At 34.7% G+C, this 27204-nt stretch overlaps 2 protein-coding genes across 7 annotated transcripts; one reads left to right on the forward strand and one right to left on the reverse strand.

The window, feature by feature from the left end:
- The first annotated feature begins 1079 nt into the window (after window positions 1–1079).
- On the forward strand, window positions 1080–16910 carry muc13a (mucin 13a, cell surface associated). Of its 5 annotated transcripts, none has more exons than XM_056732966.1 (14): window positions 1080–1218; window positions 7414–7461; window positions 7847–7900; window positions 7997–8041; window positions 8156–8226; window positions 8459–8514; window positions 9378–9430; window positions 9525–10263; window positions 10968–13819; window positions 13897–14988; window positions 15315–15376; window positions 15483–15628; window positions 15743–15826; window positions 15926–16910. In XM_056732966.1, exons 8-14 carry the CDS (start codon window positions 9759–9761, stop codon window positions 16024–16026), a joined length of 4842 nt encoding a protein of 1613 aa, XP_056588944.1. In that variant the 5' UTR covers window positions 1080–1218; window positions 7414–7461; window positions 7847–7900; window positions 7997–8041; window positions 8156–8226; window positions 8459–8514; window positions 9378–9430; window positions 9525–9758; the 3' UTR covers window positions 16027–16910. The 5 variants fall into 5 exon arrangements, with proteins under 5 accessions (XP_056588944.1, XP_056588954.1, XP_056588972.1 ...); XM_056732976.1 differs by having other exon boundaries at window positions 7414–7457; XM_056732994.1 differs by lacking the exon at window positions 7414–7461 and having other exon boundaries at window positions 10942–13819.
- A 2076-nt stretch (window positions 16911–18986) lies between these two features.
- Window positions 18987–26657, reverse strand: LOC130409239 (probable maltase-glucoamylase 2). 2 transcript variants are annotated; one of them, XM_056733107.1, is made up of 19 exons: window positions 26561–26657; window positions 26111–26172; window positions 24338–24412; window positions 23472–23677; window positions 23220–23281; window positions 22956–23122; window positions 22655–22779; window positions 22477–22538; window positions 22178–22344; window positions 21876–22000; window positions 21699–21760; window positions 21401–21567; window positions 21099–21223; window positions 20924–20985; window positions 20625–20791; window positions 20323–20447; window positions 20145–20206; window positions 19849–20012; window positions 18987–19658 (listed from the first exon to the last, which is right to left on the reverse strand). In XM_056733107.1, exons 2-19 carry the CDS (start codon window positions 26148–26150, stop codon window positions 19561–19563), a joined length of 2061 nt encoding a protein of 686 aa, XP_056589085.1. In that variant the 5' UTR covers window positions 26151–26172; window positions 26561–26657; the 3' UTR covers window positions 18987–19560. The 2 variants fall into 2 exon arrangements, with proteins under 2 accessions (XP_056589085.1, XP_056589078.1); XM_056733100.1 differs by having other exon boundaries at window positions 23798–24412.
- Between the last annotated feature and the right edge of the window lie 547 nt (window positions 26658–27204).

The raw sequence follows: 27204 nt of genomic DNA on the forward strand, positions 1-27204 counted from the left end.
TATTAAAATCGTTTGTCAATCATCTAATTATTGATCAAAACAATCAACCTCTGCATACTGTGTTTATCCCTTTATTTCAGCTTTTATCATTAGCAGACTGATGGGGCTGAAAAGAGTTTCCACACATTTATATCTGAGGTCAATAAGAAAACTGATAGGTCGGAGAATTTCCAGTAAAATCAAGATAATGGATTTTCCTTTTTATTAGTTTGCATAAAATACAAAGGAACTCTGTGGTCTTCATTTGCACATAAAAAAAATCGGTAATATCTTGGTATAAATTAAGTTTCTGTTAGGCTTTACAACATTACAGCATTTACACCTGACCTTTTATAGTGTAAAGTTTTGAACACAATAAAACAAACTATGTTAATGGATACTTCACCCAAAAAAAAAATTCTGTCAGTATTTACTCACCTAAAGATATAGATTTATTTGTTCTGATGAACACAGAGAAATATGTTTGGAAGAATTCTTATAACCAGACAGATTTTGCCCCCCATTGAAAAATACCTAGACCGGCTTCACTCTTATTTCGTCTGCAGGAGCTAAGATTTGTTCAAACTGGTCGATCTGGTGCAAATCTTTTCTGCATTTTTTTTATTTAGAAGCATCTCATAGACTTGTATAGTTTAATCACATTCCCCGACCACTGGGGCATGTTGTCACAAAGGGCCATGTATGTTTAATGACCTGTTTCATTTGGGCAATAACAGTGGAAACATGTTTTGTTATTTGTCATGTGTTATTTATGAGAATCTATGATTTACTGAAGCTTATGAAAAGAAAATCTCAATCTTAACTTGTTGTAACGCGGGTTCTTTGTTATTTAGATCTTTTAAGAAGCCATTACAAGCGAACCGCAAACCACAAAAGGGCAAATGCCAGGAACATCCCCTTGACTTCCTGTAAAGTAAATAAAAAAGAGCTATTCTAGAATGCAATGCTGAAATTCAGGTAGTGATCTATGAATTCAGACAAGTTTAACATTGCAAGAATGCCTGTGTGTAGCTCCACCTGTAGCAGGAGAAATGAAATCAGCAACACTCACCAAGTATCTTTTGTTTAAACCTATACTGAACGAATAAACCTGGTTAGTTCTGTATCCACTCAGAAAGGAACAAGAAAACCATCCTAATATCTAACACTTCTTAACAAATCATGATCTATGTTCATTACATTTATAGTTGCCTACAAAACTGGACAAAGGGCTGAAAGGTAAGGACGTGATATTAATCTTATGTGTTTGTCTGTATATTAACATTGTCAGTTTTAATAATTGTAAATATTATAAAAAATAACCTTTAATAATTGAATTTATTGCTTTATAATACTGTATTTAATATCAGAGATTGATATTTTAACAATAACTACAAGATCAATGTGAAGAGATTAGCATGTGTAGTGTTGTTTTATGTACAGTGTGGGTTTCTATGATTCTTAAGCTTTTCTGAACGATATTATAAATGTATTTGTAAGGATGGCTGTTTATGAAATGCAAGATTAATGTTCGGAGTGTAACGTTCAAAGTGTAATGTGAAACTGGTTTGAGTGTTTTGCTTCAGGTATCGTAATTGTTTTTAAATGTATTTCCGTGTACGGACGCTTTCAATCAGTTTCAAGAACTTCCTCATTCAAGTGTTGACACTGGGGCAGTTGAAATATAAAAAAATATTGTATGTTATCTCTTGGGGTAATGTACCATGGTTGACACTGCAACAAACAAGAGGCCCATTTACATAATCACCTTGAAATATGATTCTCACTATTGGCTACTACATCAGTCTTTACTCAGAACATTTTGAAGAGTTTACTTTTATTCTAAAATATGGGAAACGTTTATATTCATAGAGAATATGTGACACAGCACTTCTGAATGGAAGTCTTTATTTAGACAAGAAATACAATAAGTTAGATTTTGTTTGAACTGTAGACTAATTATAATAATATAAACGTATATATTTAAAAAGTGGGGGGCACGGTGGCTTAGTGGTTAGCACGTTCGCCTCACACCTCCAGGGTTGGGGGTTCGTTTTTTTGTCACTACCATGCTTATTCTCTATGAATATGTTTTCACATTTTAGATTAATAGTAAACTAATCTAACTATTGCACACAAGTAACTGTGGATATTATGTTATAGTATATAGTAATGCAATTTCATATCTCAGATAATACGTTTCCAACTGGTCCGGGCTCTTATTGGGTGCATTTTCATTATAACAATTTTTTACAATTGCTATGATCATGTTTTCAATTCACCTAGCAAGTTTCCTAAACTCTTAACACAGAAACACACCTAAAACACACACAGTTACAATTAAAGGTTCTTTGAGGAACCTTTTGAGGTTCTTCACATCACCACACCGGCGGAACCCTCAGGGGGAACTCAAGGCACTGTTTCAAGAAGGCCAGTTCTCCGAGGAACCCTTAAGGCTTCTTGAGGAACCCTTTGATTAGAATGGTCTGGAACCGCCTCGGGTGCTTCAAGGAACCTTTTCACAGTTTATCCCATTCACCTTTGTTTACTCCTGTAGTGTGTTGTTCTGCTGTATTGCTATTCACAAGATTTTAATAGGCAGAAATATTAAGACAACCAAATACAAAACAAACAGTTTATTGATAAACAAAAACAATTTACATTGAATAAATATTCACTCAATAGTCAGTATTGTACATCACAATTCTAAATTCATAAAATCACATGTATAGTTAATATTGTGTTGGTGATATTGTTATTAAATAAAAGTTTTCATCTTAACAAAACAGTAGCCACATAATTTGACATAACTTAAAAATAAATATTTCAGGTACTTCAAAAATGTACAATTGTGAAAGAAAATTCAAACTGAAATTTAACACAATATACAATGCATTCAGTAATATTTTCAATGGACACTGATCATATTTACATGTGACATGTGACATAATTGATAAGACTGAAGATAACTTGATGCTCTGCATCTGAAAGTCCAGCAAAAAGTCATCTCTTATAGCAATGCCTACACCTATGATCGTGTTGCCAGCGAGCAAATCCTTCCTAGCAGGAATAACGCAATGCTGTCTTCTCCAAATGGGTTTCTTACCAGGTGGTGTATGGATCCTAGTAGTCAAAATTATTGTTGTTGCAAAGCCACTATACAGTACATATAAATCAGATATGACAAAAAGAGAATGTGAGCTAAGCCTGTTGGCCTTTGGTGTCTCAGGCGTTGGAATGATGAGTATCGGGTGGGCTGGAGGTGGGTCTGTTGGCCTTGGGTGTCCTCGGGAAAAAGACATGGAGACAAAAAGAGGGATTAAGATAACATCTCACAAAACATTACATTTATTTATTTAGCACATCACAAATTGGTTTAGAATGGTAACAATAAACAAAATATTACAACGCCTGGTATTTTATATTCACTGCATTGGTCCATGGTTGAAAAGTATATAGCAATAACTGTAATAATCCAATTTTAAACTATATTCAGATTTTCTTTCATTGCCAATGCATATTTATACATGTGCAAATATAACAAATAATACAATAAAAACTCATAAAGTGCAATATAATAATAATAATAAATATTATACTTACATTTTTTAATGCTCAACTGAAAAATATAGAAAATTATGAGGAAAAAAGATAAAACTGAACTGAAAATGATTAAAAAAAAAAAATTGTTAGCATCTTGGCTAAATCAAGCACTATCTACACTGTGTAGTGCTAAATAAACTGTTAAAACTGCCAAAACTGCCACAATTAGACAGAGTAAAGGCCTACGTAAATATAAAGAGTATACAGTTAGAAACCACAACAACAATGTTAACATTTTTCAACAGATTTCTGTGACGTATGATCTACGTCCTGCAAAAAAAATGACACATTTTTTCCTCACAATGTTGGGTATGTTAAGATGCTGTCTTGTACAAGAGAGATTCTCCAGGAACTACTCACATGTTTACAGATCTAACAATAACCTTTTTTTATTGAGTTCCAAAAAAACGTTATCATGATCAAATTTATACGGATTTGGAAATCCCATGTTTTGCTATCCAGGATCAGCTGATCCATTTGACTTTTATGCCTGTTTTTTCAAGGAACATTGGATTGGATCACTGTGATCCAAATACCAAATTTCAGGATTACCAAATCCATATCTATATAAGTTTCCAACTGTGCCGGGCTTTTATTGGGTGCATTTTCAGTATCACAATTTTTTACAATTGCTATGACCATGTTTTCACTTCCCTTAACAAGTTACCTAAACTCTTAACACATCAACACACCTTAAACACACACAGTGAAAATTAAATCCTGTTTACCAGAGCCTTAAACGGAACCAACAGTGTAGCCTACTGGCTTAGTAAAGAACAACAGGAAGGCAAAATACCGGTTACCACAAATAGCCATTGTTTGTTTTAATTTTGAGAAACAGAAATACAGTAATAAACAAAAACATTTTACATTCCTTATTTTGTTATGTTAAATAACAAAAACATTGTGTTGTAAAAATACAACACAATACACTGTGTCTACCAAAACACTAAAACATGTTCTCTATTTTGTCATGTTAAATAACAAAACAAAAACAATACTATCCAATAGTCAAAAATCATTTACAGGACAGATACCACCTATTTCCATCAATGCCTTTAGATGTACCTCCGTCTGCAGTTTTTTTCTGCTGGAGTTGGGTAAGCATGATTTGTTCCCAGTTCAATATATACTTTTGCTTTTAGGTTTCCCGTTTCAGAAGCAACTCATAGCTGTCACCATCCTGGTTTGTAGCCAAGGAACGTTATATGATGTATATATCAACAGTAAACATTGATTTTGTGATCATTCACTTAAAAATAACCTCTCTGATGTTATTTGGTTCGAAAAATCACAACTGAATCCATCCTTCTGATGGGATCAGGATGTTTCTTTATCAAATAGATCCCAAACCGAGATTAAAGTTTTGAAAAACTCACAGGGCAGGTTTGATCTAGATCACATGTAAAATCGCATTACAAGATCTGATCTTAGTTCGGAATCCCTCGTTTATTTTTGAAAAACCCATTTCCAAGATTTGATCAAATCTAGCATCCGAAATCCCGCTGGATTACCTTTGAAATACTGGGCCCAGAACTTCAGAAGTGAATATGGGGTTATTCAAGAATCTTATCAGTTCCTGGAAGAACCACAAGACTATAGATGGTTCCCCAAATAACCCTATAATGAGAAAAGAGCTTTGAAGCACTTAAAATATAGTTTAAGGTTCTTTGAGTACACAACTGGATTTTTAGGGCACCTCTTGTTTTTACAGTGCATAATTGGCAAAACTGTTCTTTTCATGCTCAAAATCACACATTGTAAAATAACTCCAACACTCATTTTAAAATACAACACAATACACTGTGTCTACCAAAACACTAAAACATGTTCTCTACTGACAGAAACATTGAGTCAATGATATCACAATGTCATAAAAAACACTTACATCAGATGGAATATCAGAAACGGCATTATTTTATGTGTCATGTCTGCCCTTATACAATATCCTACCTGTTGATTTCTCGAAAAATCTGGACAATAAATGCGTCCCATCTGAGATATGTCTGTTTTCCTTCACCAGCCTCTCTGTATGATATGACAGGGATCTGTGGTCTGTGGACCCCAAGGGGCCTCCAGAAGGTTAAGTGTTCATCTGCTTATTTTGCTACATGCAAATTTTCAGAATTGTTTATACAGTATTTGTTGTTTCTAGTTAATATTTCCTTTTTTTTCGCAGTCAATGTGAAAGTTATGTATACAGTACAACTACATATTGTCTACATAATGTCTCTTCAGGGTTATATACCTCCAACAATATTTGTAAGTTTGGAAACAATATGTTGTCTTTATACTGTAATGTCAAATCCGCTGTTTATCTAATACAATTTAAATGTTATTATTTAAATGCACACATGTGAAGTGGGAGACAGAACAGATGAACCTTTTGTGAAGGACCCCTTCCTAAAATACATATCCATCTATCATGTGCAATGAAACATTTAAATTGTATTAGATAAACAGCGGATTTGACATTACAGTATAAAGACAACATATTGTTTCCAAACTTACAAATATTGTTGGAGGTATATAACCCTGAAGAGACATTTCAATATGTAGTTGTACTGTAATACGTAACTTTAAATTTGAGTGCGGAATAGAAAGTAAATATCTACTAGAAATATTCAAATAAAAACAATTCTTAAAATTTTGCATTTAGCACAAAAAGCAGATACACACTAAACCTTCTGGAGGCCCCTGGGGGTCCACGGACCCCAGATTGAAAATCCCTGTCATTAACCACGGGCTTTCATACAGAGAGGCTGGTGAAGGAATACAGACAAATCTCAGCTGGGACACAGTGGCATTTATTTTCCAGATTCGAGACACCAACAGGTAGGATATTGCATAAGGGCAGACATGACACATATAAGATAATGCCGTTTCTGTTATTCCATCTGATGTAAGAGTTTTTTATGACATTGTGATATGGTAGAGAACACGTTTTAGTGTTTTGGTAGACACAGTGTATTGTGTTAGTTTGTTTTTAAAACGAGTGTTGGAGTTATTTACTATGTGTGATTTTGAGCATGAAATGAACAGTTTTGCCAATAATGTGTTTTAGGTGTGTTGCTGTGTTAAGAGTGTAGGAAAATTGTTAGGTGAACTGTAAAAATGGTCATGGCAATTGTTAAAAAAAAAACGTAAAATAATCATGCTTCTGTTATTCCATCTGATGTTAGTGTTTTTTTGACATGGTGATATGATTAACTGAATGTTCCTGTCAGTAGAACACGTGTTGGTGTTTTGGTAAATTAATTTTGCATGGAGTTAAGTTTGTGTGATTTTGAGCATGAAATGAAAAGTTTTCCCAATTATGTGTTTTAGGTGTGTTGCATTTTTTTGCTGAAAAAATGGTCATAGCAATAGTAAAAAACTTTAAAATGAAGAGAAAAACATATGTTAGTGTCCCTAAACCTTTGACCGGCAGTTTATATGGAAGATGGTTTTACTGTGTACACTTGTTTAACTGTATAGAAATATGACGATACTGAAAATTTTCTGAAACCAACATACACAACAACTGCCATAGAGACAACACACCTTTGTGTTTTTATCTCTTGACCCTTATTGATACTGAGATAAAGCTCTCATGACAACTGGTCTTGTTATGTTATATGTCTCACACAACATTTCTAAATTATGGGATAGGAAAAACAGAGGTGGTTCATGGCAAATACACATTAACACATTTTTATATAGACATGAATAATGTATACAGTAATGTGGAAAAGTCATGGGAACGCATGATCCCAATCAAACATTTCAGTATTTTATACATTACTAAAACTAACATTGAAATCTTTCACTTTTCACATTACAACTTGTTAGCCGGAAATCATCAGGAATGTGAAAAAAGCACGGCAGGGCCAATTGTGGGTAAAGTTACTGCTCTTTTCACTTCATGGCATCATGTGCTCATGTGCTTGGTCACATCCAAAGTGACATTCTTGGAGTAACGTTAATGCAATGTAATTAAGTGGTAGCTTTCAAAATACGATTATGAAACAGACAGACATCTCTTCACACTCCATGCAGTGTACAATAGGTTGTTTAAGAAATGTCTATTTGAAGTAGTCCAGTTCCTCTTAACACATGATGGTGCATACAGTACGTCTTATATGAGAAACAAGTTTGACCTATTTGCTTTGTACAATTTCCAAGTCTCTGAAATTACCAATTTGTTTTTTTATCACTTTCTCGTCTACACATAATCACAGCTAAAACACCAACTGGTGACAAAACTTTCACTGTATATTTACAGGAACAAAGGAGACATAAAGGAAAATGGCCTCGGTGGTTCTACTGATTTTCATAGGTAAATATCCAAGCAATATTTTCTTCTTATGTACAAAATAATGCATAACGCGCAGAAACCTGTCAAAACTCATAAGAACTAAATATCTTTCATCAGGATTTCTGGGGCCAACGTGTGTTAATCTAAATGAGTTTCAATCAGGTAAAAGAAAAAAGTATTTTGTACCCTCAGTGAGATAGAAGGGAAGTGGTATCATGAAAAATATAGCAATTTAATTACTAATACAGTATGTATTGTTACCTCTTTTCTCCTTAGCATCATCAACAGTTTCCCCACATAACACGTCCTTATCGGACAAAACTGTTACGGTCAAGACTCAAATGATTGTAAGGCCATGCATGCTTTAAAGACTTCATGTGACTTCATCTTTTGTGTTTTTGTTCTCATCATCGGTTATGAAGTTGCCTATGTTAATTGTTCTAACAACTTTGAAACTAGTGTTGAAAATAAAAAAATAAGCAACGAAACAACTGTAACTGTGCCGTAACCGTATTTATGGAAAATGATGTACTGTGTATGGTTTTATGTGATCTTTGAAATGGATATATCTTTCTATAGAACCGCGTGGTGCAGTTGTGGCCTGCTGCTAATCGTACAGAGATCAAAACTTTCCGGTAAGCAGGAAAATAACTCATCTAATTATGAACCTTTTTGTTGTTTTATATAATCACAACAATATGCTTAAAATAATAATTATATATTATATTACATTTAATTAAATTATATTTTATTTTATCATATATTACATTGGTATGCATATATCTTTCAAATGATATATTATTTTTGTATTTATATAAAAAAATGTATCACAAAAATAAAAATAGATGTATGCTGTAAATTATAGTCTTAATGTACACATCCTATAAAATTATTAAACATTTGTTTTCTCTTTAATAAAATATATTACAGAACATAAAACATTGTAAACATATGAAAATATCTTTATGAAAATATGTAATCATTAGATTAATTTCCAGTCTCTGACTTTTTATAATCTTGTTTTGATGTCTTTAAAGACATGATATTCTTTCAATTTATGATCAGCCGTCACAGTCTTTTGTCACTTTCACAGTGTTTCAAATTTCCTCAGCCAGTGTTTCGGTTTTTACATTTACATTTATGCATTTAGCAGAAGCTTTTATCCAAAGTGACTTGTATTGCATTGTATTATACATTTTTTATTATGACAATGTGAAATCCCCTGGGCTCGAACCCATGACCTTGTCATTGCTAGTGCCATGCTCTAACCACTGAGCCAAAGGAAAGCTTTTCTTTTCTTACCCTTCAGAAAAGGGCAAATCCACCCAGCAGCTTAGTTTTCAGACTTAACAAAGTGGGGAAATCAGTATAGAAGATTAGAAAAAATGAATATTAAATGGGGTTTAGTTTGACGTTTTTATTTTTAAATTAAAATTTGAAATAAAATAAATCACATCATATATCCTATCGTATCATTTAATATGATTTAATATTTCAGGAAGGGGCCACTTATTATTGCGAGACGATACTGGTATCCCTCTTTAGTAATAGGTGAGAAATAATTTTTAACACATTCTTAAACTCGTATTGCTATTGTTTGTAGTTTTATGTTAATATGTATGATCATGTCATTTTCTCTTCGCAGGTCTTAAAAAATCCACAACCCACATCAAGTGCATTTACCACGGCCACAACCCCAACAGTCCCAAATACAATACAGTCATTCAACAGTAATTTGCCTCCTTCTACTTTACAAACAATCACAGAAACAACCACATCAGAACCACCAACATCCAACACAACAAAGACCACAATTTCAAAACAACCAAACCTCATCATTCAAACAAACACAACCAATGAGAAACCTACCTCAAGATCAATGTCAGCAGCGCCACCAACAAACACAGCTTCAAGCACAACAAATACGCAACAAGAAACAATCAACCCAACACAGCCAAACATCACAACACATTCTATACTTTCAACAGACTACTCGATACAACAAACAACAACAGCAACTCCTTTAGTGACATCTATGTCATCATCCAGGACCACACTAGCAACTACATTAAGAGAGCCAATAAACAACACAACAAAGCACAAGACCACTAGAAATAAACTCACAACAGCATCACAGGTTACTGCAGAATCTGTGGGTATGGAGACGAGTGTACAGAAAACCATTGCAGTTTCATCTACAAATCTGCCAACTACATCTGGAACAGGAGACGGTTTTCAAGAGTTCAAGACAACAACAACACCTGCAGGTACAGCAGCTAAAAACACGCTCAGTCCAACAACACCGCTTTCCATGTCAAATACATTAGGCTCCACAGTGACACCAGGAACAACAAAAATGGCAACAACTTCAAGTCCAAATACAGGTTTGCCAAAATATGCTATAGTTGTATTTTTACGAGTTACAATATGAAAATGAAATTTGAAATTGTTGGTTTGTAGTATGAATATAACTAGTCTTATAGAACTGGTGTGCTCTAAAACAGATTTTGAATCAAAATGGTTAATTTACAATTAATGTAACATTCACGCCACCAGGTGTCAGGATAATACTACTGTCATGATGGCAAGAATTGTTGGCTCAGCTTTCAAGTGGTTGTAATATTGGCACACAGTGTTTTCTTGTCATAAATAAGGATTGTTTTAAAACAGGTTTCACAAAGAGTTCTATCACCCCACCCATACAGTATAGTTGGGTCGAATAGCTAGCCGGGTTGTCACGTTGAATCCCTTAAACAAGCAGATTGTATTTGATAATTACACAAAGCCAGTGCTGGGGAGTCAACCTGTAAATGACAAACATAGTTAAATAGAAAGAAAAGTGGGATTATTACATTATAAAGACCTGACAGTTGACTACGACTGCTTTATTGTTAAACAAATAATTTGAGGTCATGGCAACAGTTCACCGTACTAGAAGTGTGGCAGCAACAGAGGCAGTGACAACTATTCAGCACAATATCTGTTTTTGCGTCACAAAGTGAAAGCAATGCTTATTTTTCATTTCTTTTTAAATCATGTTGAGTAATTCACTAACATTCCAGAACTATCATGCTGCTTGTTTATATAGACACTGTCAAAAGGACAACTCCGAAGGTTGCAACAGAAACAGTGAAGAAAACTGGTAACAGCACAAAACCCCCCGAAGAACCTACCACGACCATTGGAACTTCTAAAGTGAAAACTACAAAAAAACTGCCTAATGAAACAACAGTGTCTACATCAGAAACAGCAGCTGTATCAGAGACAAGCACAACAGCAAATGTTAGAAATGTACAGGAGACAACTGCAGTCAAGACCACACCCATCTCTTCTGCAACAACAGACATAAGAACTATGACAACAGGCCTTGCAAAACATGCTACTGTATCTGAAGGCATAACGTTGGTACCAGAAATAACTGAAGCTACAACTGAGTCCTCACAAGCAAAAACTGAATCTGGAACACAAGTGAAGGAAGTAACAGTGGCTCATACCTTAGAGAGCGCGACCACTGTCATTGGAGTAACACAAGAACCTGCAACACAAATAAATTCTGAATCTGCAACAGTAAATGTAAGGACAATGACAACAGAACAAGCAAAGTTAGCTACTGTACATAATGATTTAGAAACACCTGAAGTTACAACCAAGTCCTCAATGGCAAAATCTACAACCATTATATCAAAGGCAGTAACAATAGATCATACCTTAGACGGATCGACCACTGTCATCAGAGTTATGCAAGAGTCTACAAAACAAGCAGATCCAGGGACAGCTTCAACAGCACATAGTACATTTAAATCTAACACAGCACAATCATCAAATGCACCAACCATAGCATCTGAATCAGGGACAAGAACATCAACAAAGGTGATAAATAAACCAGAAGTAATTACATCCAAGATTACGTCAACTCAGGGTTCATCCTCTGTGATAAATTCTGAATCTGCCACAGTGGATATAAGGACAATAACAACAGGCACTTTACCTGAAGATTTCACCTCGGTACAGGAAACAACAAAGCCTGTAACAATGGCCCCTACTTTGGAGGGACCAACCACTGTCATCAGGGTAACAAAATTGGATGCAAGTACAGCTTCAACAACACATACAACATTGAAATCTAATACAGCACAGTCCTCAAATTTAACAACTAGAGAAACTGAATCAGGGACAAGCACATCCACAGCTGTTATGAATGAACCAGAAGCCATTAGAACCAAGACTACACCAGTTGAATATACAAACTCTGTATTCAAATCTACAACCGAAGGTACAAGGACAACAACAACAGGCTTAGTTAAGAGTGCTACAGTACCCAAAGCCTCAACCTTGGTTATAGAAACATCTCGAGTTACAATGGAACCTCCACTTGACCAAACTGCAACAGTGACATCAAAGCCAGTCACAGTGGCTCATGCCTTATCACCAAACACTGTCATCATAGCAACACAAACTGATTTAAGTTCTGCTTCAACAACACATACGACATTGAAAGAATCTAACACACCAAATGCACCAGGTACAAGCTCAGCAACAACTGTTATGAATGAACAACAAACAAGTACAACCAAGACTTCGGCTCAGGGTTCATCCTCTGTGATAAATTCAGAATCTGCCACAGTAGATATAAGGACAACAGCAACAAACACTTTACCTGAAGATTTAACCTTGGTAGCAGAAACACCTGAATTTACAAGTGAGTCCTCACAAGCCAAAACTGAATCTATAACTTTAGTTTCAATGATGCCAGTAACAGTGGCTCATACTTTAGATGGATCGACCACTGTCATCAGAGTAACACAAGAGCCTTTGACACAAGCTGAGGCAGGTACTGCTTCAACAACACATACAACGTTGAAGAAATCTAATATAGATGACTCAACAAATGCAACCACTTCATTCACTGGATCAAGCACAACAACAACTTTTATAAATGAACCAGAAATAACTGCAACCAAGACTACATTAGCTCAGGATTCAAACTCTGTGATAAATTCTGCAACAGCAGAAGCAAGAACGACAACAACAGCAGGCTTAGCAAAGCTTGCTACTGTACCTGAAGCCTTAACCTTGGTACTACAAACCTTTAATGTTACAATTGAACCTTCACCACCTAAAACTAAATCTACAACACAAGATGTAGATGCAGACATTGCTTCAACGGCACATTCAACATTTAAAGAAGGATCGAGTACAGCCAAAACAAATGTACCAAATACAGCAAATGCACAAGGCACAGCGGCAACTGTTATAAATTACCAAGTAACAAGTACAACCAAGATTACATCATCTGAGGGTTTAGTCTCTTTAATAAAATCTACAACAGGAGTTACAAAGACAACAACAACCGGCTCTACAAAGCTTGTTACTGAATCTAAATCTTCAACCTTGGTACCACAAACTTCTGGAGTTACAATGGCACCTTCACCAGCAACAACTCAATCTGCAATAGTTACTTCAAAGCCAGTAACAGAGGCTCAGACTTTTGAGGGACCCACCAGTGCCATCAGAGTTACACAAGATGATGGAAGTACTTCTTTAAGTGCACACACTACATTGGAAAAATCCAACACATCATCAAATGCACACAATACAGTAAATGCACCAGGGACAGGCACACAAACAACTGCTATAAATCTACCAGAAACAAGTACAACAAAGACTACATCACCTGAGGGTTCATCCTCTGTAATAAAATCTACTATAGGAGTTACAAAGACAACAACAACCGGCTCTACAAAGCTTGCTACTGAATCTAAATCTTCAACCTTGGTACCACAAACTTCTCGAGTTACAATGGAACCTTTACCAGCAAAAACTCAATCTGCAATAGTTACTTCAAAGCCAGTAACAGAAGCTCAGACGTTTGAGGGACCCACCAGTGCCATCAGAGTAACACAAGAACATGGAGCACAAGATGATGCAAGTACTGCTTTAAGCGCACACACTACAATGGAAAAATCCAACACATCATCAAATGCACACAATACAGTAAATGCACCAGGGACAAGCACAGTGAACACACTACAATGGAAAAATCCAACACATCATCAAATGCACACAATACAGTAAGTGCACCAGGGACAAGCACAGCAACAACTGCTATTAATCAACCAGAAGCAAGTACAACAAAGACTACATCACCTAAGGGTTCATCCTCTGTAATAAAATCTACAACAGAACTTACAAAGTCAACAACAACCGTCTCTATAAAGCTTGCTACTGAATCTAAATCTTCAACCTTGGTGCCACAAACTTCTGGAGTTACAATTGAACCTTCACCAGCAAAAACTCAATCTGTAATAGTTACTTCAAAGCCAGTAACAGAGGCTCAGACTTTTGAGGGACCCACCAGTGCCATCAGAGTAACAAAAGATGATGCAAGTACTGCTTTAAGCGCACGCACTACAATGGAAAAATCCAACACATCATCAAATGCACCCAATACAGTAAATCCACCAGAGACAAGCAATGCAACAACTCCTATTAATCGACCAGAAGCAAGTACAACCAAGACTACGCCAACTAAGGGTTCATCTTCCATAAATAAATCTTCAACAGAAGTTACAAAAACAACAGGCTTAGCCAAGAATGCCACTGAATCTAAAGGTTCAACCTTAGTACCAACGGAACCTTCACCAGCCAAAACTCAATCTACAGCACAAGTTTCAATAATGCCCATAACAGTGGCTCATACCTTAGAAGGACCGATAACAAACACAACCACAACAGCACCACCTGTAGGACTTCCAACAGTCCTTAAGTTTGCATCACCAACTTCACAAACATTAAAATCAACTGAAAACTCAACCACAAATACAAGAACCACTACTCTATCTCCAACAATAAAGTCAACAAATGCTTCAAGAAACGCATCTGTGGCACATAGTACACCAGCACCACCACACAGACACGAACCAACTTCATTGAAACCCCCAACATCAACAGCAGCAATTTCTGTTGCAACTGAGTTGCCTACTCATCGACCAGTCCTGAACGAGGGAAGCATAGACTTACGATTCAGTCTGAACGAAACTTTCATCATAGTGTATAGTGACAGAACGACCGCCGATTTCCTCTTCTTGGCCACTAAAGTGGTTATTGCGGTAAGCCTTTCTTGTCACATTAATGATCAATCAGAGCAACAAAAAAACTTGTTACATGAGCTGTGTCACGAAATGTTTTAAATTACAATTTTTTATGCAAATAAGGAACAGGCTAAACAATGGCACTGATCACATTCACTGTGCTTTTTGTCAAACTTTAAATAAAAAGGCAATATTGGCCTGCCCAAAAAAAATACATGAAATAAATTCACAATGTCAGTATCTTTACATATTACGTTTATTGAACTGTTATTTCGTTTTTATGGTTGCAAAAGCAATATTTGATCATAAATGTAATAAATTATCTTGTTGTTCCTCACATGCAGATAAACAAAATGTACAGGGGGGAATATAAAGAATTCAAGCGGTCAAGAGTCAACAGCTTCTCGTAAGTATAAAACGGTGATTAAATGATCATAACCCTGATGATTACGATGACTACATTATAAGTACATTATGACTGCACATGAAAATGATTCCTCTATGTTGTACAGAAAGGGATCCATTAAAGTTGATATGACTCTGGTCTTTGAGAACACTTCCGTGGTCCCAAGCACAGATAATGTAGAAATTGTTTTATTCAATGCTGTTACGATCAATGGAAACCGCCTGAACATCATCAATGAAACTATCAAAGCAGGTGAGTTTGGAAACTGCACAAATAGGCATAACATTGACATATTGATGTTTAGTTTTTCATCATTTTCGTTTTTCATCTGTTTTGATTCTAATATTTTAATTCCACTGCTTATAGTTCCGACTAAAACAGATGCCCTAACCACAATTAATCAGGCGAACGTGGCAACTGTACAACAAACAACTGTGAAAACGAACACAGGTGCACAGTGTAGTATGCAGTATATTAACTGCTGATTCAGATAAGCCCTGACCTTTTCTCTATTATTATTATTAATATATTCTTTCCTTAACTTTTTAGGATACACAAACACCTCTTCTGCATCTGCATGGATTCTTCACTTTTCAATATTGACTGCAACTGCCATCATAACAGTTTTCGTCACTCGGGCTGTTGTTTAATTTATTTAAATGACAATGAGCACTGCACAAGCTGAACAAAGAGGTCTAATAGAAGAGAAAGATCAAAACCATGAGCCATAAATACTGAAATTAAAAATGGCAAATTGATCAACTTTTCCTGTTGTGAAAACTGTACACTCACAAGTACATTTTTATATTTAAGCATCATCATCCCAAGGATAGGGAAAGTTCTGGCATGAAACACTAGATGGCACAGTCTAAACCAATCTGACATATTAACTTTTCCACAGCCAAGGAACTTGCTTCTCAACGTTTAAATCTTGATTGTCATAGCATTGCAGTGCGCTAGATAAACTCTACTCCTTGCCAAGCTCCACAAGTATAGATTTGAATGATACGAGAAGGTGATCATGCACGCTATACGGGGGTTATTCATAAAGGTTATATGTGCAGCAGCAGCATTTCTTCCATCCACACAGCAGCATGTTGTTGATTTATTGGCAGCAGCAAGTCTCCGTACTTGGTCCGCCGCAAGAGATGCATCAGCATCAGCATCAGTAGCAGCAGCAGCAGCAGCATTAGCATCAGCATCAGCGTAGCAGATCTATTCCGCCAAGACCAAATACATTTATATGTCATCCGCACCACCATGCTAAACCCTCCGACAGTTGTCATGACAGAACTAATAATCTTGTGTTAAAAAATCGTATCAATGCACTTCCAGGTTATGGGCAAATCGCTCAACCAATAAATAAAATAAAAATGTTTAGCACTTATATGAGAATATTTAACTCAGAATTAGATTTCTTGAATCATGTTTTATTTTTGTTTTCATAATTATACCAATAATTTCATAATAATTATTTTTGAAAAATGAAAAATATGCTACATAGCAAAAAATAAATAAAGAAATGGTGAAAATGTAGGCTTGTCTGAATTTTTATAATCATACTGAAAAATCTTTAAATGCTGTAACATGTTTCGTTACAAAAGTAAAATTTTACTAAATATATATTTTTTAAAGATTAATTAAACTAAATATTTAATTAAAGCAGCGTAAATAAAAGCACAGAATGGGAACTATATGAGAACTCCTTTAAAAGTAACCCTGGGTGAAAATTTAAATTTAATATCACTCAAAAATTAAAATACAGAAAGTGACCCCAAACTTTTCACTGAACATATAAATAAAATCACATCTCCAGATCTCAAAGTTCAGCCCTGAACAAGCCTTACCATAGTTTGTGTCAGAGAAATATTTTTAATAGAACATTAGTTCACAAAATCAGACAGTTGCTATAAAATCAAAACACAAGATATTTAACACGTTGCTTGTTTAATTTAATTATATATTAATTATATTAATTCTTATAACTGTTTTCATTCTATGTCTTCTTCTTTTTGTGACTGTGGGTCGATTCTAAATAAAAAGTGAATGCATTCTCACATTAATCTGCAGTCTTCTTTTGTTTCTCATTGATTTTGTCAGCAGTAACTAGTTTAGCCAATGTTGATCCCATAATCATAAAAAACAGCCCATAGGTTTAAGTATGAGAATAGAGCTTTTAGCCTACTCAGAATTGTTCGTTTATTCTTTTGTAGAATTAGCATTTTAAACCATTTTCTTGTATAAAATTTCTTTAGAATTTAGAAGATCTGCTCAGTTTATAAAGCAGACAGACTGGCTAGGCTAACCATGGATTATCCCGTTTATACAATCGTCATCTGCCAATTTGACAACAGTGTTTTTTTTTATCAGAGAGGTGTAAATGACTGTTATATTTGTCAGTTACATGCTTCCTAGGCGTAATGACTCAGTATCTTTCTGAATTTGACTTTAAAACATCAAAATTCTCTAAAGGTAAATATCCAACCTGAATTTGGCACACTGTAAAAAATTATTCTGTGTCATAGTAGATTTCATGAAATTAATTGAGTAAACTTTACTTAATACAACTGTGCTCTTGTTTTTTTTAACCAAAATTTAAGTTTAAATTATAGAAATATCTCAGAATTCTTAATGCACGAACACATGAGTGAGTTCAACTTAATTTTATCATGTTCAACCCACTTAAACTTATATGAAAAATCTTTACTTAATTATTTTGTGGTGGAACTACATCCATCCATCCATCCATTTTCTACCGCTTATCCGAACTACCTCGGGTCACGGGGAGCCTGTGCCTATCTCAGGAGTGGAACTACATGAATAATTTAATTTAATTTCCATAACTGAGCAGTGAAATTAGAGTTCCCAGCATGCTTTGCATGCAACAGCATTAGGAGAGTCATTTTTGTGAAAAAGTGCTATTTTTTGTGCAAAAAAAGAAAGACTTGACACTGTTTATTGTTCCGTTCTCTTTAAGATTTAGAAGATCATCTGTTTTTATTTCTGAGTTTCGTGGTTACCATTTTTCAGAAGAGTGGTGCTTGTAATTAGGTTGTGGGAGAGCTCATGCTGAGTGGTTTTTTTTTACAGTGAACAGTAATGCTGTAATGTCAGTACTGAGTCAACTCTCAGCTTACTTGTACATTAAATATGTTGTTAACAATAGTAAATGTTAAACTGTAGTGAAAAAGATCAAGAAGTTAACTCAAATGTTCAAATCCTTGATTTTTAAAGTTTATCATGTGACCTGCTTAAATAATTTAGGTAGTTTTATTTGATTTATTCGTGGAATATTGCATTAAAAATATGCTTCAAAGTACTTAAAAATATTTTGTGTAATACTGTAACCTTAATTTTTTTAAGTGAATATCTGTGTCATTTTTTACAGTGCACTTTAAACTTTGGAATAACGTTTGCAGCCTTGTTTAGGATTCAGACAGACTCTATCATTTTAACTTAGTTACGTACTAAGGTAAGCCTACATCTTATGAAAAGAAATAATGCAGTAATGCTACATATTCTGCAGACTTCTACATATTTCATTATTATCTTTCCTAATGTCTTTATATACTTCACAATTCAGTACCTTAAAAATCACTATAAAAATCGATTTAAATTAAACAGATTTCCCCTTTATTTCATAAGACACTTCATTTAGCAGTACAGACATGTTTAGGAAGAGTTTCAGATTACTTTACCTATGGGTAACATACATATATAAATACATGTGCTCCTAAACCAAACAATGAGATAATTTAATTTTAACTTAATATTTCTTCAAAGTTAATATTGACTTACTTATTCTAATTACTGTGGTATGGATGAATGTTCAGAGTCAGTTTAAATGTTTAAACTTATCCTCATTACTTCTCCAACGCAACTCAATAAAAACAATTTATAGACATTTATCATGATATAATCATCATAATAACTATACACAGACATACAATTACACACACATACAACACATAATGCTTCATAAGAATAATTCTTCAGATAACTGTTATTAAAACACATAGCAGCTTGTGACATGCTGTGCGCAGTTACTTGTTAATTCTTACCGAACACTAAATAGCATGTAACGAATGCAAAAGATCAAAGATGACATGACAATTTTTTTATACATATTCTGATGGTAAAATGTATGAATTGTTTTTTTTGGTTTCCTCGTGTGAATGCAATGTTTACTGGTGCATCACACCTGACAGCAGCAGTGATGCTAGAGCCATACACAAAACTGTGAACATACTAGAGATGACTGTAGAACTGCCATGGGAAGTAGCTGTGAAAATAGCAAATAAAAGTGAATTATTTTTCTTTCAAATAAAATATATAAGAAAAGTTCCACACTTATTTCATTTATATTTTAAATGTATTTAAATAAATGTATATTTATTTTTATACTTGTACTTCTAAATATGTATTATATGTCATTATACGACAGCACTAAACACACATCTTTAAATACTGACCTGAGCCTGAAGAGTCTGTAGCAGTGATAGATTTCACATCAACTGGGAAGTTGAAATTGTTAGCTTTAACTGCATCAACAATGACGTTAACCACATCCTGAGCTTTAGGAACAGGGTCGAGGTCGCTGAACTCAAGTGCACCCTCCGTCACAATAGAGCCTTTACTGTGAACACATGACAAGATGGGTTAAAATATGGACAAAATGAAAAACAACAGGTCAACTGAACTATTGACTGAAAACGGGCATTTGCTGGTAATTTTATTACATTTTACAGTTTAATATTTGTAGACTTACCTGAATTTCCTAATAACCATTCGTAAGATGTTTGCGTAACGTCTCTTGAACACTGCAACAAACTGTAACAGGACAAAATATTGAAGAAATAATTCCACAAAAGTATTTTATTATGATTTTAGTTCAACATATTTTATTTGTAATTGGACAAATCCATTTTGCTAAATAAATCTTTTACCTGAGTGGTGATTTTGTCTGTCAGATTTTTAGCCGCAGGTGAAGATATGTTGGACAAGGCTTCAGTGAAGGTGTCAATAATGCTAAATTTAACATTAATCTCTGATGTTTTGAAAATGGGTGTAGCTGTAGAATAAAGAGAACACAAAACACAACACTTTAATATTGTCAGTGATAAGTATTCTTTGAGTGCAGCATTTAAACATAGAATTTATTTTGAATGTAGACTCTATACAGGCAAAACACACCAAAGTAACCTCTTAATACAATGACAGCACTAAACACAAATCTTTAAATACTGACCTGAGTTTCCTGAAGAGTCTGAAGCATTGACAGTTTGCTTATCAATCGATAAATTGAAACTGCCAGCTTTAGCTGCATCAATGATGACGTTAACCACATCCTGAGCTTTAGGAACAGGGTCGAGGTCGCTGAACTCAAGTGCACCCTCCGTCACGATGGAGCCATTACTGTGAACACATGACAAGATGGGTTCAAATGTGGACAAAATGAAAAACAACAGGTCAACTGATCTATTGACTGAAAACGGGCATTTGCTTGTAATTTTATTACATTTTATAATGTATTATTTGTAGCCTTACCTGAATTTTCGAATAACCATTCGTAAGATGTTTGCGTAACGTCTCTTGAAAACTGCAACAAACTGTAACAGGACAAATATTGAAGAAATAATTCCATGTAATATGTAATAATGAATTCAGTTCAACAAATTATTTTGATTTGGACAGATCCATTTTTGCTAAATAAATATTTCACCTGAGTGGTGATTTTGTTTGTCAGATTTATGGCCGCAGGTGAGGACATGTTGGACAAGGCATCAGTGAAGGTGTCAGTAAGACTAAATGTGACATTAATCTGTGATGTGTTGAAAATGGGTGTAGCTGTAGAATAAAGAGAACACAAAACACAACACTTTAATATTGTCAGTGATAAGTATTCTTTGAGTGCAGCATTTAAACATAGAATTTATTTTGAATGTAGACTCTATACAGGCAAAACACACCAAAGTAACCTCTTAATACAATGACAGCACTAAACACAAATCTTTAAATACTGACCTGAGTTTCCTGAAGAGTCTGAAGCATTGACAGTTTTCTTATCAATCGATAAATTGAAACTGTTAGCTTTAGCTGCATCAATGATGACATTAACCACATCCTGAGCTTTAGGAACAGTTTCAAGGTCGCTGAACTCAAGTGTACCATCCGTCACAATAGAGCCATTACTGTGAACACATGACAAGATGGGTTCAAATGTGGACAAATTTAAAAACAACAGGTCAACTGAACTATTGACTGAAAACGGGCATTGCTTGTAATTTTATTACATTTTACAGTTTATTATTTGTACCCTTACCTGAATTTCCTAATAACCATTCGTAAGATGTTTGCGTAACGTTTCTTGAAAACTGTAACAAACTGTGAATGCACAAAATATTGAAGAAATAATTCCACAAAAGTATTTTAGTATGATTTTAGTTCAACATATTATTTCGAATTGGACAGATCCATTTTGCTAAATAAATATGTTTACCTGAGTGGTGATTTTGTTTGTCAGATTTTGAGCCGCAGGTGAGGACAAGTTGGACAAAGCATCAGTGAAATTATCATTAATGCTAAATGTGACATTAATCTCTGATGTTTTGAAAATGGGTGTAGCTGTAGAATAAAGAGAACACGAAACACAACACATTAATTTTGTCAGTGATAAGTATTCATTGAGTGCAGTATTTTAACAAAGAACTCATTCTGAATGTAGACTCTATACATGGAAAATGCCCCAAAATAAACTCTTAATACAATGACAGCACTAAACACAAATCTTTAAATACTGACCTGAGTTTCCTGAAGAGTCTGAAGCATTGACAGTTTTCTTATCAATCGATAAGTTGAAACTGCCAGCTTTAGCTGCATCAATGATGACGTTAACCACTTCCTGTGCTGTAGGAACAATGTCGTTGTCTTTGAACTCAAGTGTACCATCCGTCACGATGGAGCCGTTTCTGTGAACACATGTCAAGATGGGTTCAAATATGGAGAAAATGAAAAACAACAGGTCAACTGAACTATTGACTGAAAAAGGGCATTCTCTTTTTATTTTATTACATTTTAAAATGTATTATTTGAAGCCTTACCTGAATTTCCAAATAACCATTCGTAAGATGTTTGCGTAACGTCTCTTGAACACTGTAACAAACTGTAAATGCACAAAATATTGAAGAAATAATTATACGCAAATATTAAATTAATATTTTAGTTAAACACATTATTTCGAATTGGACAGATCCATTTTTGCTAAATAAATATGTTTACCTGAGTGGTGATTTTGTCTGTCAGATTTTTAGCCTCAGTTGAGTTCAAGATGGACAAGGCATCAGTGAAATTATCATTAATGCTAAATGTGACATTAATCTGTGATGTGTTGAAAAGGGGTTCAGCTGTAGAATAAAGAGAACACAAACACAACACATTAGCATTGGCAGTGATAAGTATTCATTGAGTGCAGTATTTTAACAAATAACTCATTCTGAATGTAGACTCTTTACATGGAAAATGCCCCAAAATAAACTCTCAATACAATGACAGCACTAAACACAAATCTTTAAATACTGACCTGGAACTCCTGAAGAGTCTGAAGCAGAGACAGTTTTCTTATCAATCGATAAGTTTAAACTGCCAGCTTTAACTTCCTCAACGATGAAGTTAACCACATCCTGTGCTGTAGGAACAGTGCCGTTGTCGCTGAACTCAAGTGTACCATCCGTCTTGATGGAGCCTTTACTGTGAACACATTACAAGATGGATTACTGAAACTACTAACTAAAGCCAGCCAAACAATACATTTAAATTAGTTTGTTTAAATTGCTGAACTCATTACCTGAATTTCCGGATAATATAGCGTCTGAAGTTTGTGAAGCGTTTCTTGTAAACTGACTCAATCTAAAACAAATTCATAATCATAATAAGACACACATCCTTTTTGGATGGGAAACTTTTCCTTTTAAAAAGTTTTAGTGTTTCTAGTTTATAATTTAATGTTATTTTAGCCATTAGTTAAAAAATGCTTTTACAACTGCGAAAAATAATGAATACAATTTGAGGTAAATCTCACAACAGTGAAAAATATTACCTGAGATGTGATGTTATTTATCAGGCTTATGGTTTCGGGATGGCTTAGATCAGTGTACTCATCCTTGAAAGGTTGGTCGATGCTGTAAGTTATATCTAACTTTGTAACAGCAGAGTTGGTTGGATTCGTGGTCATGCCGTTTGGGGCTGGTGCATTTGTAGATGTCGTGTTTGTAGCTGTTGCATTTGTAGTCGTCACATTTGTACCTGTTGAATTTGCAGATGTTGAATTTGTTGCTGTTGCATTGGTAGCTGTTGCATTTGTAACGGTTGCATTTGTAGCGGTTGGATTTGTAGCGGTTGGATTTGTAGCTGTTGCATTGGTACCTGTTGCATTTGTAGCTGTTGCATTTGCAGCTGTTGCATTGGTAGCTGTTGCATTTGTAACTGATGCATTTGTAGCTGTTGCATTGATAGCTGTTGCATTTGTAACTGATGCATTGGTAGCTGTTGCATTTTTAACTGATGCATTTGTAGCTGTTGCATTAGTAGCTGTTGCATTTGTAACTGATGCATTTGTAGCTGTTGCATTGGTAGCTGTTGCATTTGTAACTGATGAACTTGTAGCTGTTGCATTGGTAGCTGTTGCATTGGTAGCTGTTGCATTTGAAACTGTTGCATGTGTAGCTGTTGCATTGGTAGCTGTTGCATTTGAAACTGTTGCATGTGTAGCTGTTGCATTGGTAGCTGTTGCATTTGTAGCTGTAGCATTGTTAGCTGTTGCAATGGTAGCTATTGCATTTGTTACTGATGCATTTGTAAGTGTTGCATTTGTAGCTGTTGGATCGGTAGCTGTTGCATTTGTTACTGTTGCATTGGTAGCTGTTGCATTTGTAGCTGTAGGATTGTTAGCTGTTGCATTTGTACCTTTTACATTTGTAGCTGTAGCCTTTGTAGATGCTGATGCATCTTCAGCTGTAGATCCAGACACAAATAGGATTCCTGTTGTCCAAATGTGGGAAAAAAATGTTACATGGTACACTGACAAAAATAATGCAATGAAGGATCAACTGGACGAACAACTTTTATAGATTTAACATCTTTTAAAGTTTAAGATCGTAGTCATTATGGGAACCACATATTAACTGTATACTGTAATCAGTATGGAGATTCAACCAGTGATAGTGTATTTATTTTCCCTTTTTCTTACCAATAAAAATATGCAACTTGCATCTATTGTTTTGAAATGTCAATAATTCCAAGATATCACTAAATATATTAAATATGCCAAATTTGTGATAGAAATTATGATAGGAAGTCTTATCTGTAAGTGATTACAGATGTTATTGGTATGCCATTTCTACACCTGTTTTGTCATGCTCGCCCTCTTAAGGTGATGCACCTCTGTTCTCGCAAAACTGCAATTGTTTACTCCCTTAGATCATCGGTTCCCGGCCGATAAAGGGGGCTCAGCGAGCTCTGTGGGGGGCGTGTCATATATCAAGTGTTGAGCTGTGAGCGATGAGTGTTGTGAGTGTTGAGTTTAAGGAGAACTATCATATGACATTAACTAATTTTATACATGATCCGAGTCCAACTGCTTCACCTAAAGCAGCTGATAGGAATGGTCCAGACATACTGGACAAAGGTGAGGAAGCTCCCACCAATTCGTGTCGCAGTTTTAGAAGTTCTAGCAATACTGGAAAAACAAAATGCTGGAAATACCAAAATAGTTACCTTAACTATGGTTATCTTTCATTTTCTCGTAGCAAAGAGTCCTTGCCACAGTGCCTTATCTGCGCTAATGTCCTTGCTAACGAATTTATGAGGCCGTCCAAACTAATGAGACGGTTACAAATAACTCATCCTCATTCCTTTCGTGATAAACCAAGTAAATTTTTTGAACGCAAGGCAAAATAATTGACACACTCCCAAAATGAGATGAGGGAAGTCACAGCTACAGATAAGAAACTTTTAAAAATATTGTATACATTTGCTGGAAAAAATTGCCAAAGCAAAGAAAAGGCATACAATTGCAGAGACAATATTTTTGAAACTTTGGATGATTTCATGAGTTCAAATGAGCATTGACCAAACCAATACCCATTGCCAGCAGCAATCCTCACACTGATTATAAAGCCCAACAAATAACATGCAAGTATTGAGGTGCCAGACATCATTCCTTTTGTAAGAGCCTATATTCATAAATTTTTTCTTCTTAAACGCAAGTGTGAATACTGATATTTTTGATATTGCTTTTCAAATAAGGAAGATTTATAGGCTACACATAAACATAAAGCATAAACATATCTGGTTATAGTAATAAATATACCGTTTGTTTGAAACATTTTTTTTGTCATCCCTGCTGCAAGCTTACAAGGGCGATCATATCATTATATGTGTAGGGGGGCCCTAAAATATTTTCTTTCGGGAAAAGAGGGTCTCAGAAGAAAATGGTTGCCTTAGATGACTTAAAGAATTGGGTGTGTCAAATGAGTATATACGAGATATGTGTGGACTGGCGTTAAAAACCACTGCCCTTAAACATGGAATCATCCTTGAAATGTGTAGTATCAGTTTAAACAAAAATAATACTTTTACATGAATAATTTTTTACAATAAATACAAATTTTAGGTAGTTTCTTAAGGCTCCCTGAAATGAGGAATAGACAGATTAGTATTTGGTTTTGTAACACTTACCAAGTACACACACAACAGGTAATATGAACCTCCACTCCATTGCTGTTCTTTTGACAGTACCCCTAAGAAGAAAACAAACTGATCAAACATCTTTCCTAATAAATCAAGTAAAAATTAAAAATAAATTTACATGAGAATTGAGTTGATAATGCACTCTGCGATATATGTCCAATATAAATATGTATAGACAACAGTTTTTTATATTCACCAATTATTTACTTTTAAATAAATGCAATATATTATAATGTATTCTACACAAATAATTCAAAAGTGCATGAGGATTATGAACATATTGTTAAGAATAGAACATAAATAAAAAATTGTATGAAAAAAGAAACAAAGTATGGGGATATAGTGCCATTGAAATAATAAAGTAGTTATATTCTATTGAGAACAATAAAGTGAACAATTCAAAGCAAATATGTGTAAATATATAAATAAATTACTTACTTTGTGATTATCACTGCAGTTGAGATAACAGTCCTGTATATTCCAAAAATAGGAGCCTTTTAATGTTGAAGACAGATACGTTTCTGACAGAATGTACCAGACAGGTGATGTCTTGTATTTAAGGCGAGAAAAGTTTTTTTTAAATAGAAGCATTGACCAATGACAGCAAAGGGATGTTGACAGACTGGATGAGCAACATTAAAATAACAGCTTTCCTTCCTGGTACACGGCTGTAATGATGAAAACTCCCCAGGTCAAATGATAAAGTAAGCCAATTTATGGAATTATGGAAAAAGGCAATTATATATATATTGTAACCCAGCTCCATCTTTTATTAATACTGTATAAATCCATTATCAAAGATATTACTTTTTTATATATCCACACTTCTATGCATTATTGTTTGCCTATTGATCAGCTTATAATTAGGTGTCTGTCTAAAACAACTCTAGAAACCCCAAGAAATAACAATTTTGTTCACTTTTATGGTGGCTTTCTTCTAAAAAGCAGAGACACACCAAAACTCAAGAACAAAGACATAAGAACGTCACAAATAAATCACGAGCCTCACCTCTTATGAGTCAGTGGTTAACTTTCCTTATGTCAGTGGTTAACTTTCTTTATCAGTCCTACGATCACTAAGA

Source organism: Triplophysa dalaica, chromosome 2 (assembly GCF_015846415.1).
Source record: "Triplophysa dalaica isolate WHDGS20190420 chromosome 2, ASM1584641v1, whole genome shotgun sequence".
In the NCBI taxonomy this organism is placed as follows: Eukaryota; Metazoa; Chordata; class Actinopteri; order Cypriniformes; family Nemacheilidae; genus Triplophysa; species Triplophysa dalaica.

What these genes read in the sequence shown, in the direction of transcription:
- muc13a (XM_056732966.1), top strand. Translation starts at nt 9,759, where the DNA reads ATGTCAGCAGCGCCACCAACAAACACAGCTTCAAGCACAACAAATACG. An exon ending in CCACTAAAGTGGTTATTGCG is followed by an intron (nt 14,989 to 15,314) that starts GTAAGCCTTTCT and finishes CCTCACATGCAG; the next exon opens with ATAAACAAAATGTACAGGGG. An exon ending in CAATGAAACTATCAAAGCAG is followed by an intron (nt 15,629 to 15,742) that starts GTGAGTTTGGAA and finishes CACTGCTTATAG; the next exon opens with TTCCGACTAAAACAGATGCC.
- LOC130409239 (XM_056733100.1), bottom strand. Translation starts at nt 26,150, where the DNA reads ATGGAGTGGAGGTTCATATTACCTGTTGTGTGTGTACTTG. An exon ending in TATATTATCCGGAAATTCAG is followed by an intron (nt 23,123 to 23,219) that starts GTAATGAGTTCA and finishes ATGTGTTCACAG; the next exon opens with TAAAGGCTCCATCAAGACGG. An exon ending in AGACTCTTCAGGAAACTCAG is followed by an intron (nt 21,224 to 21,400) that starts GTCAGTATTTAA and finishes TTTATTCTACAG; the next exon opens with CTACACCCATTTTCAACACA.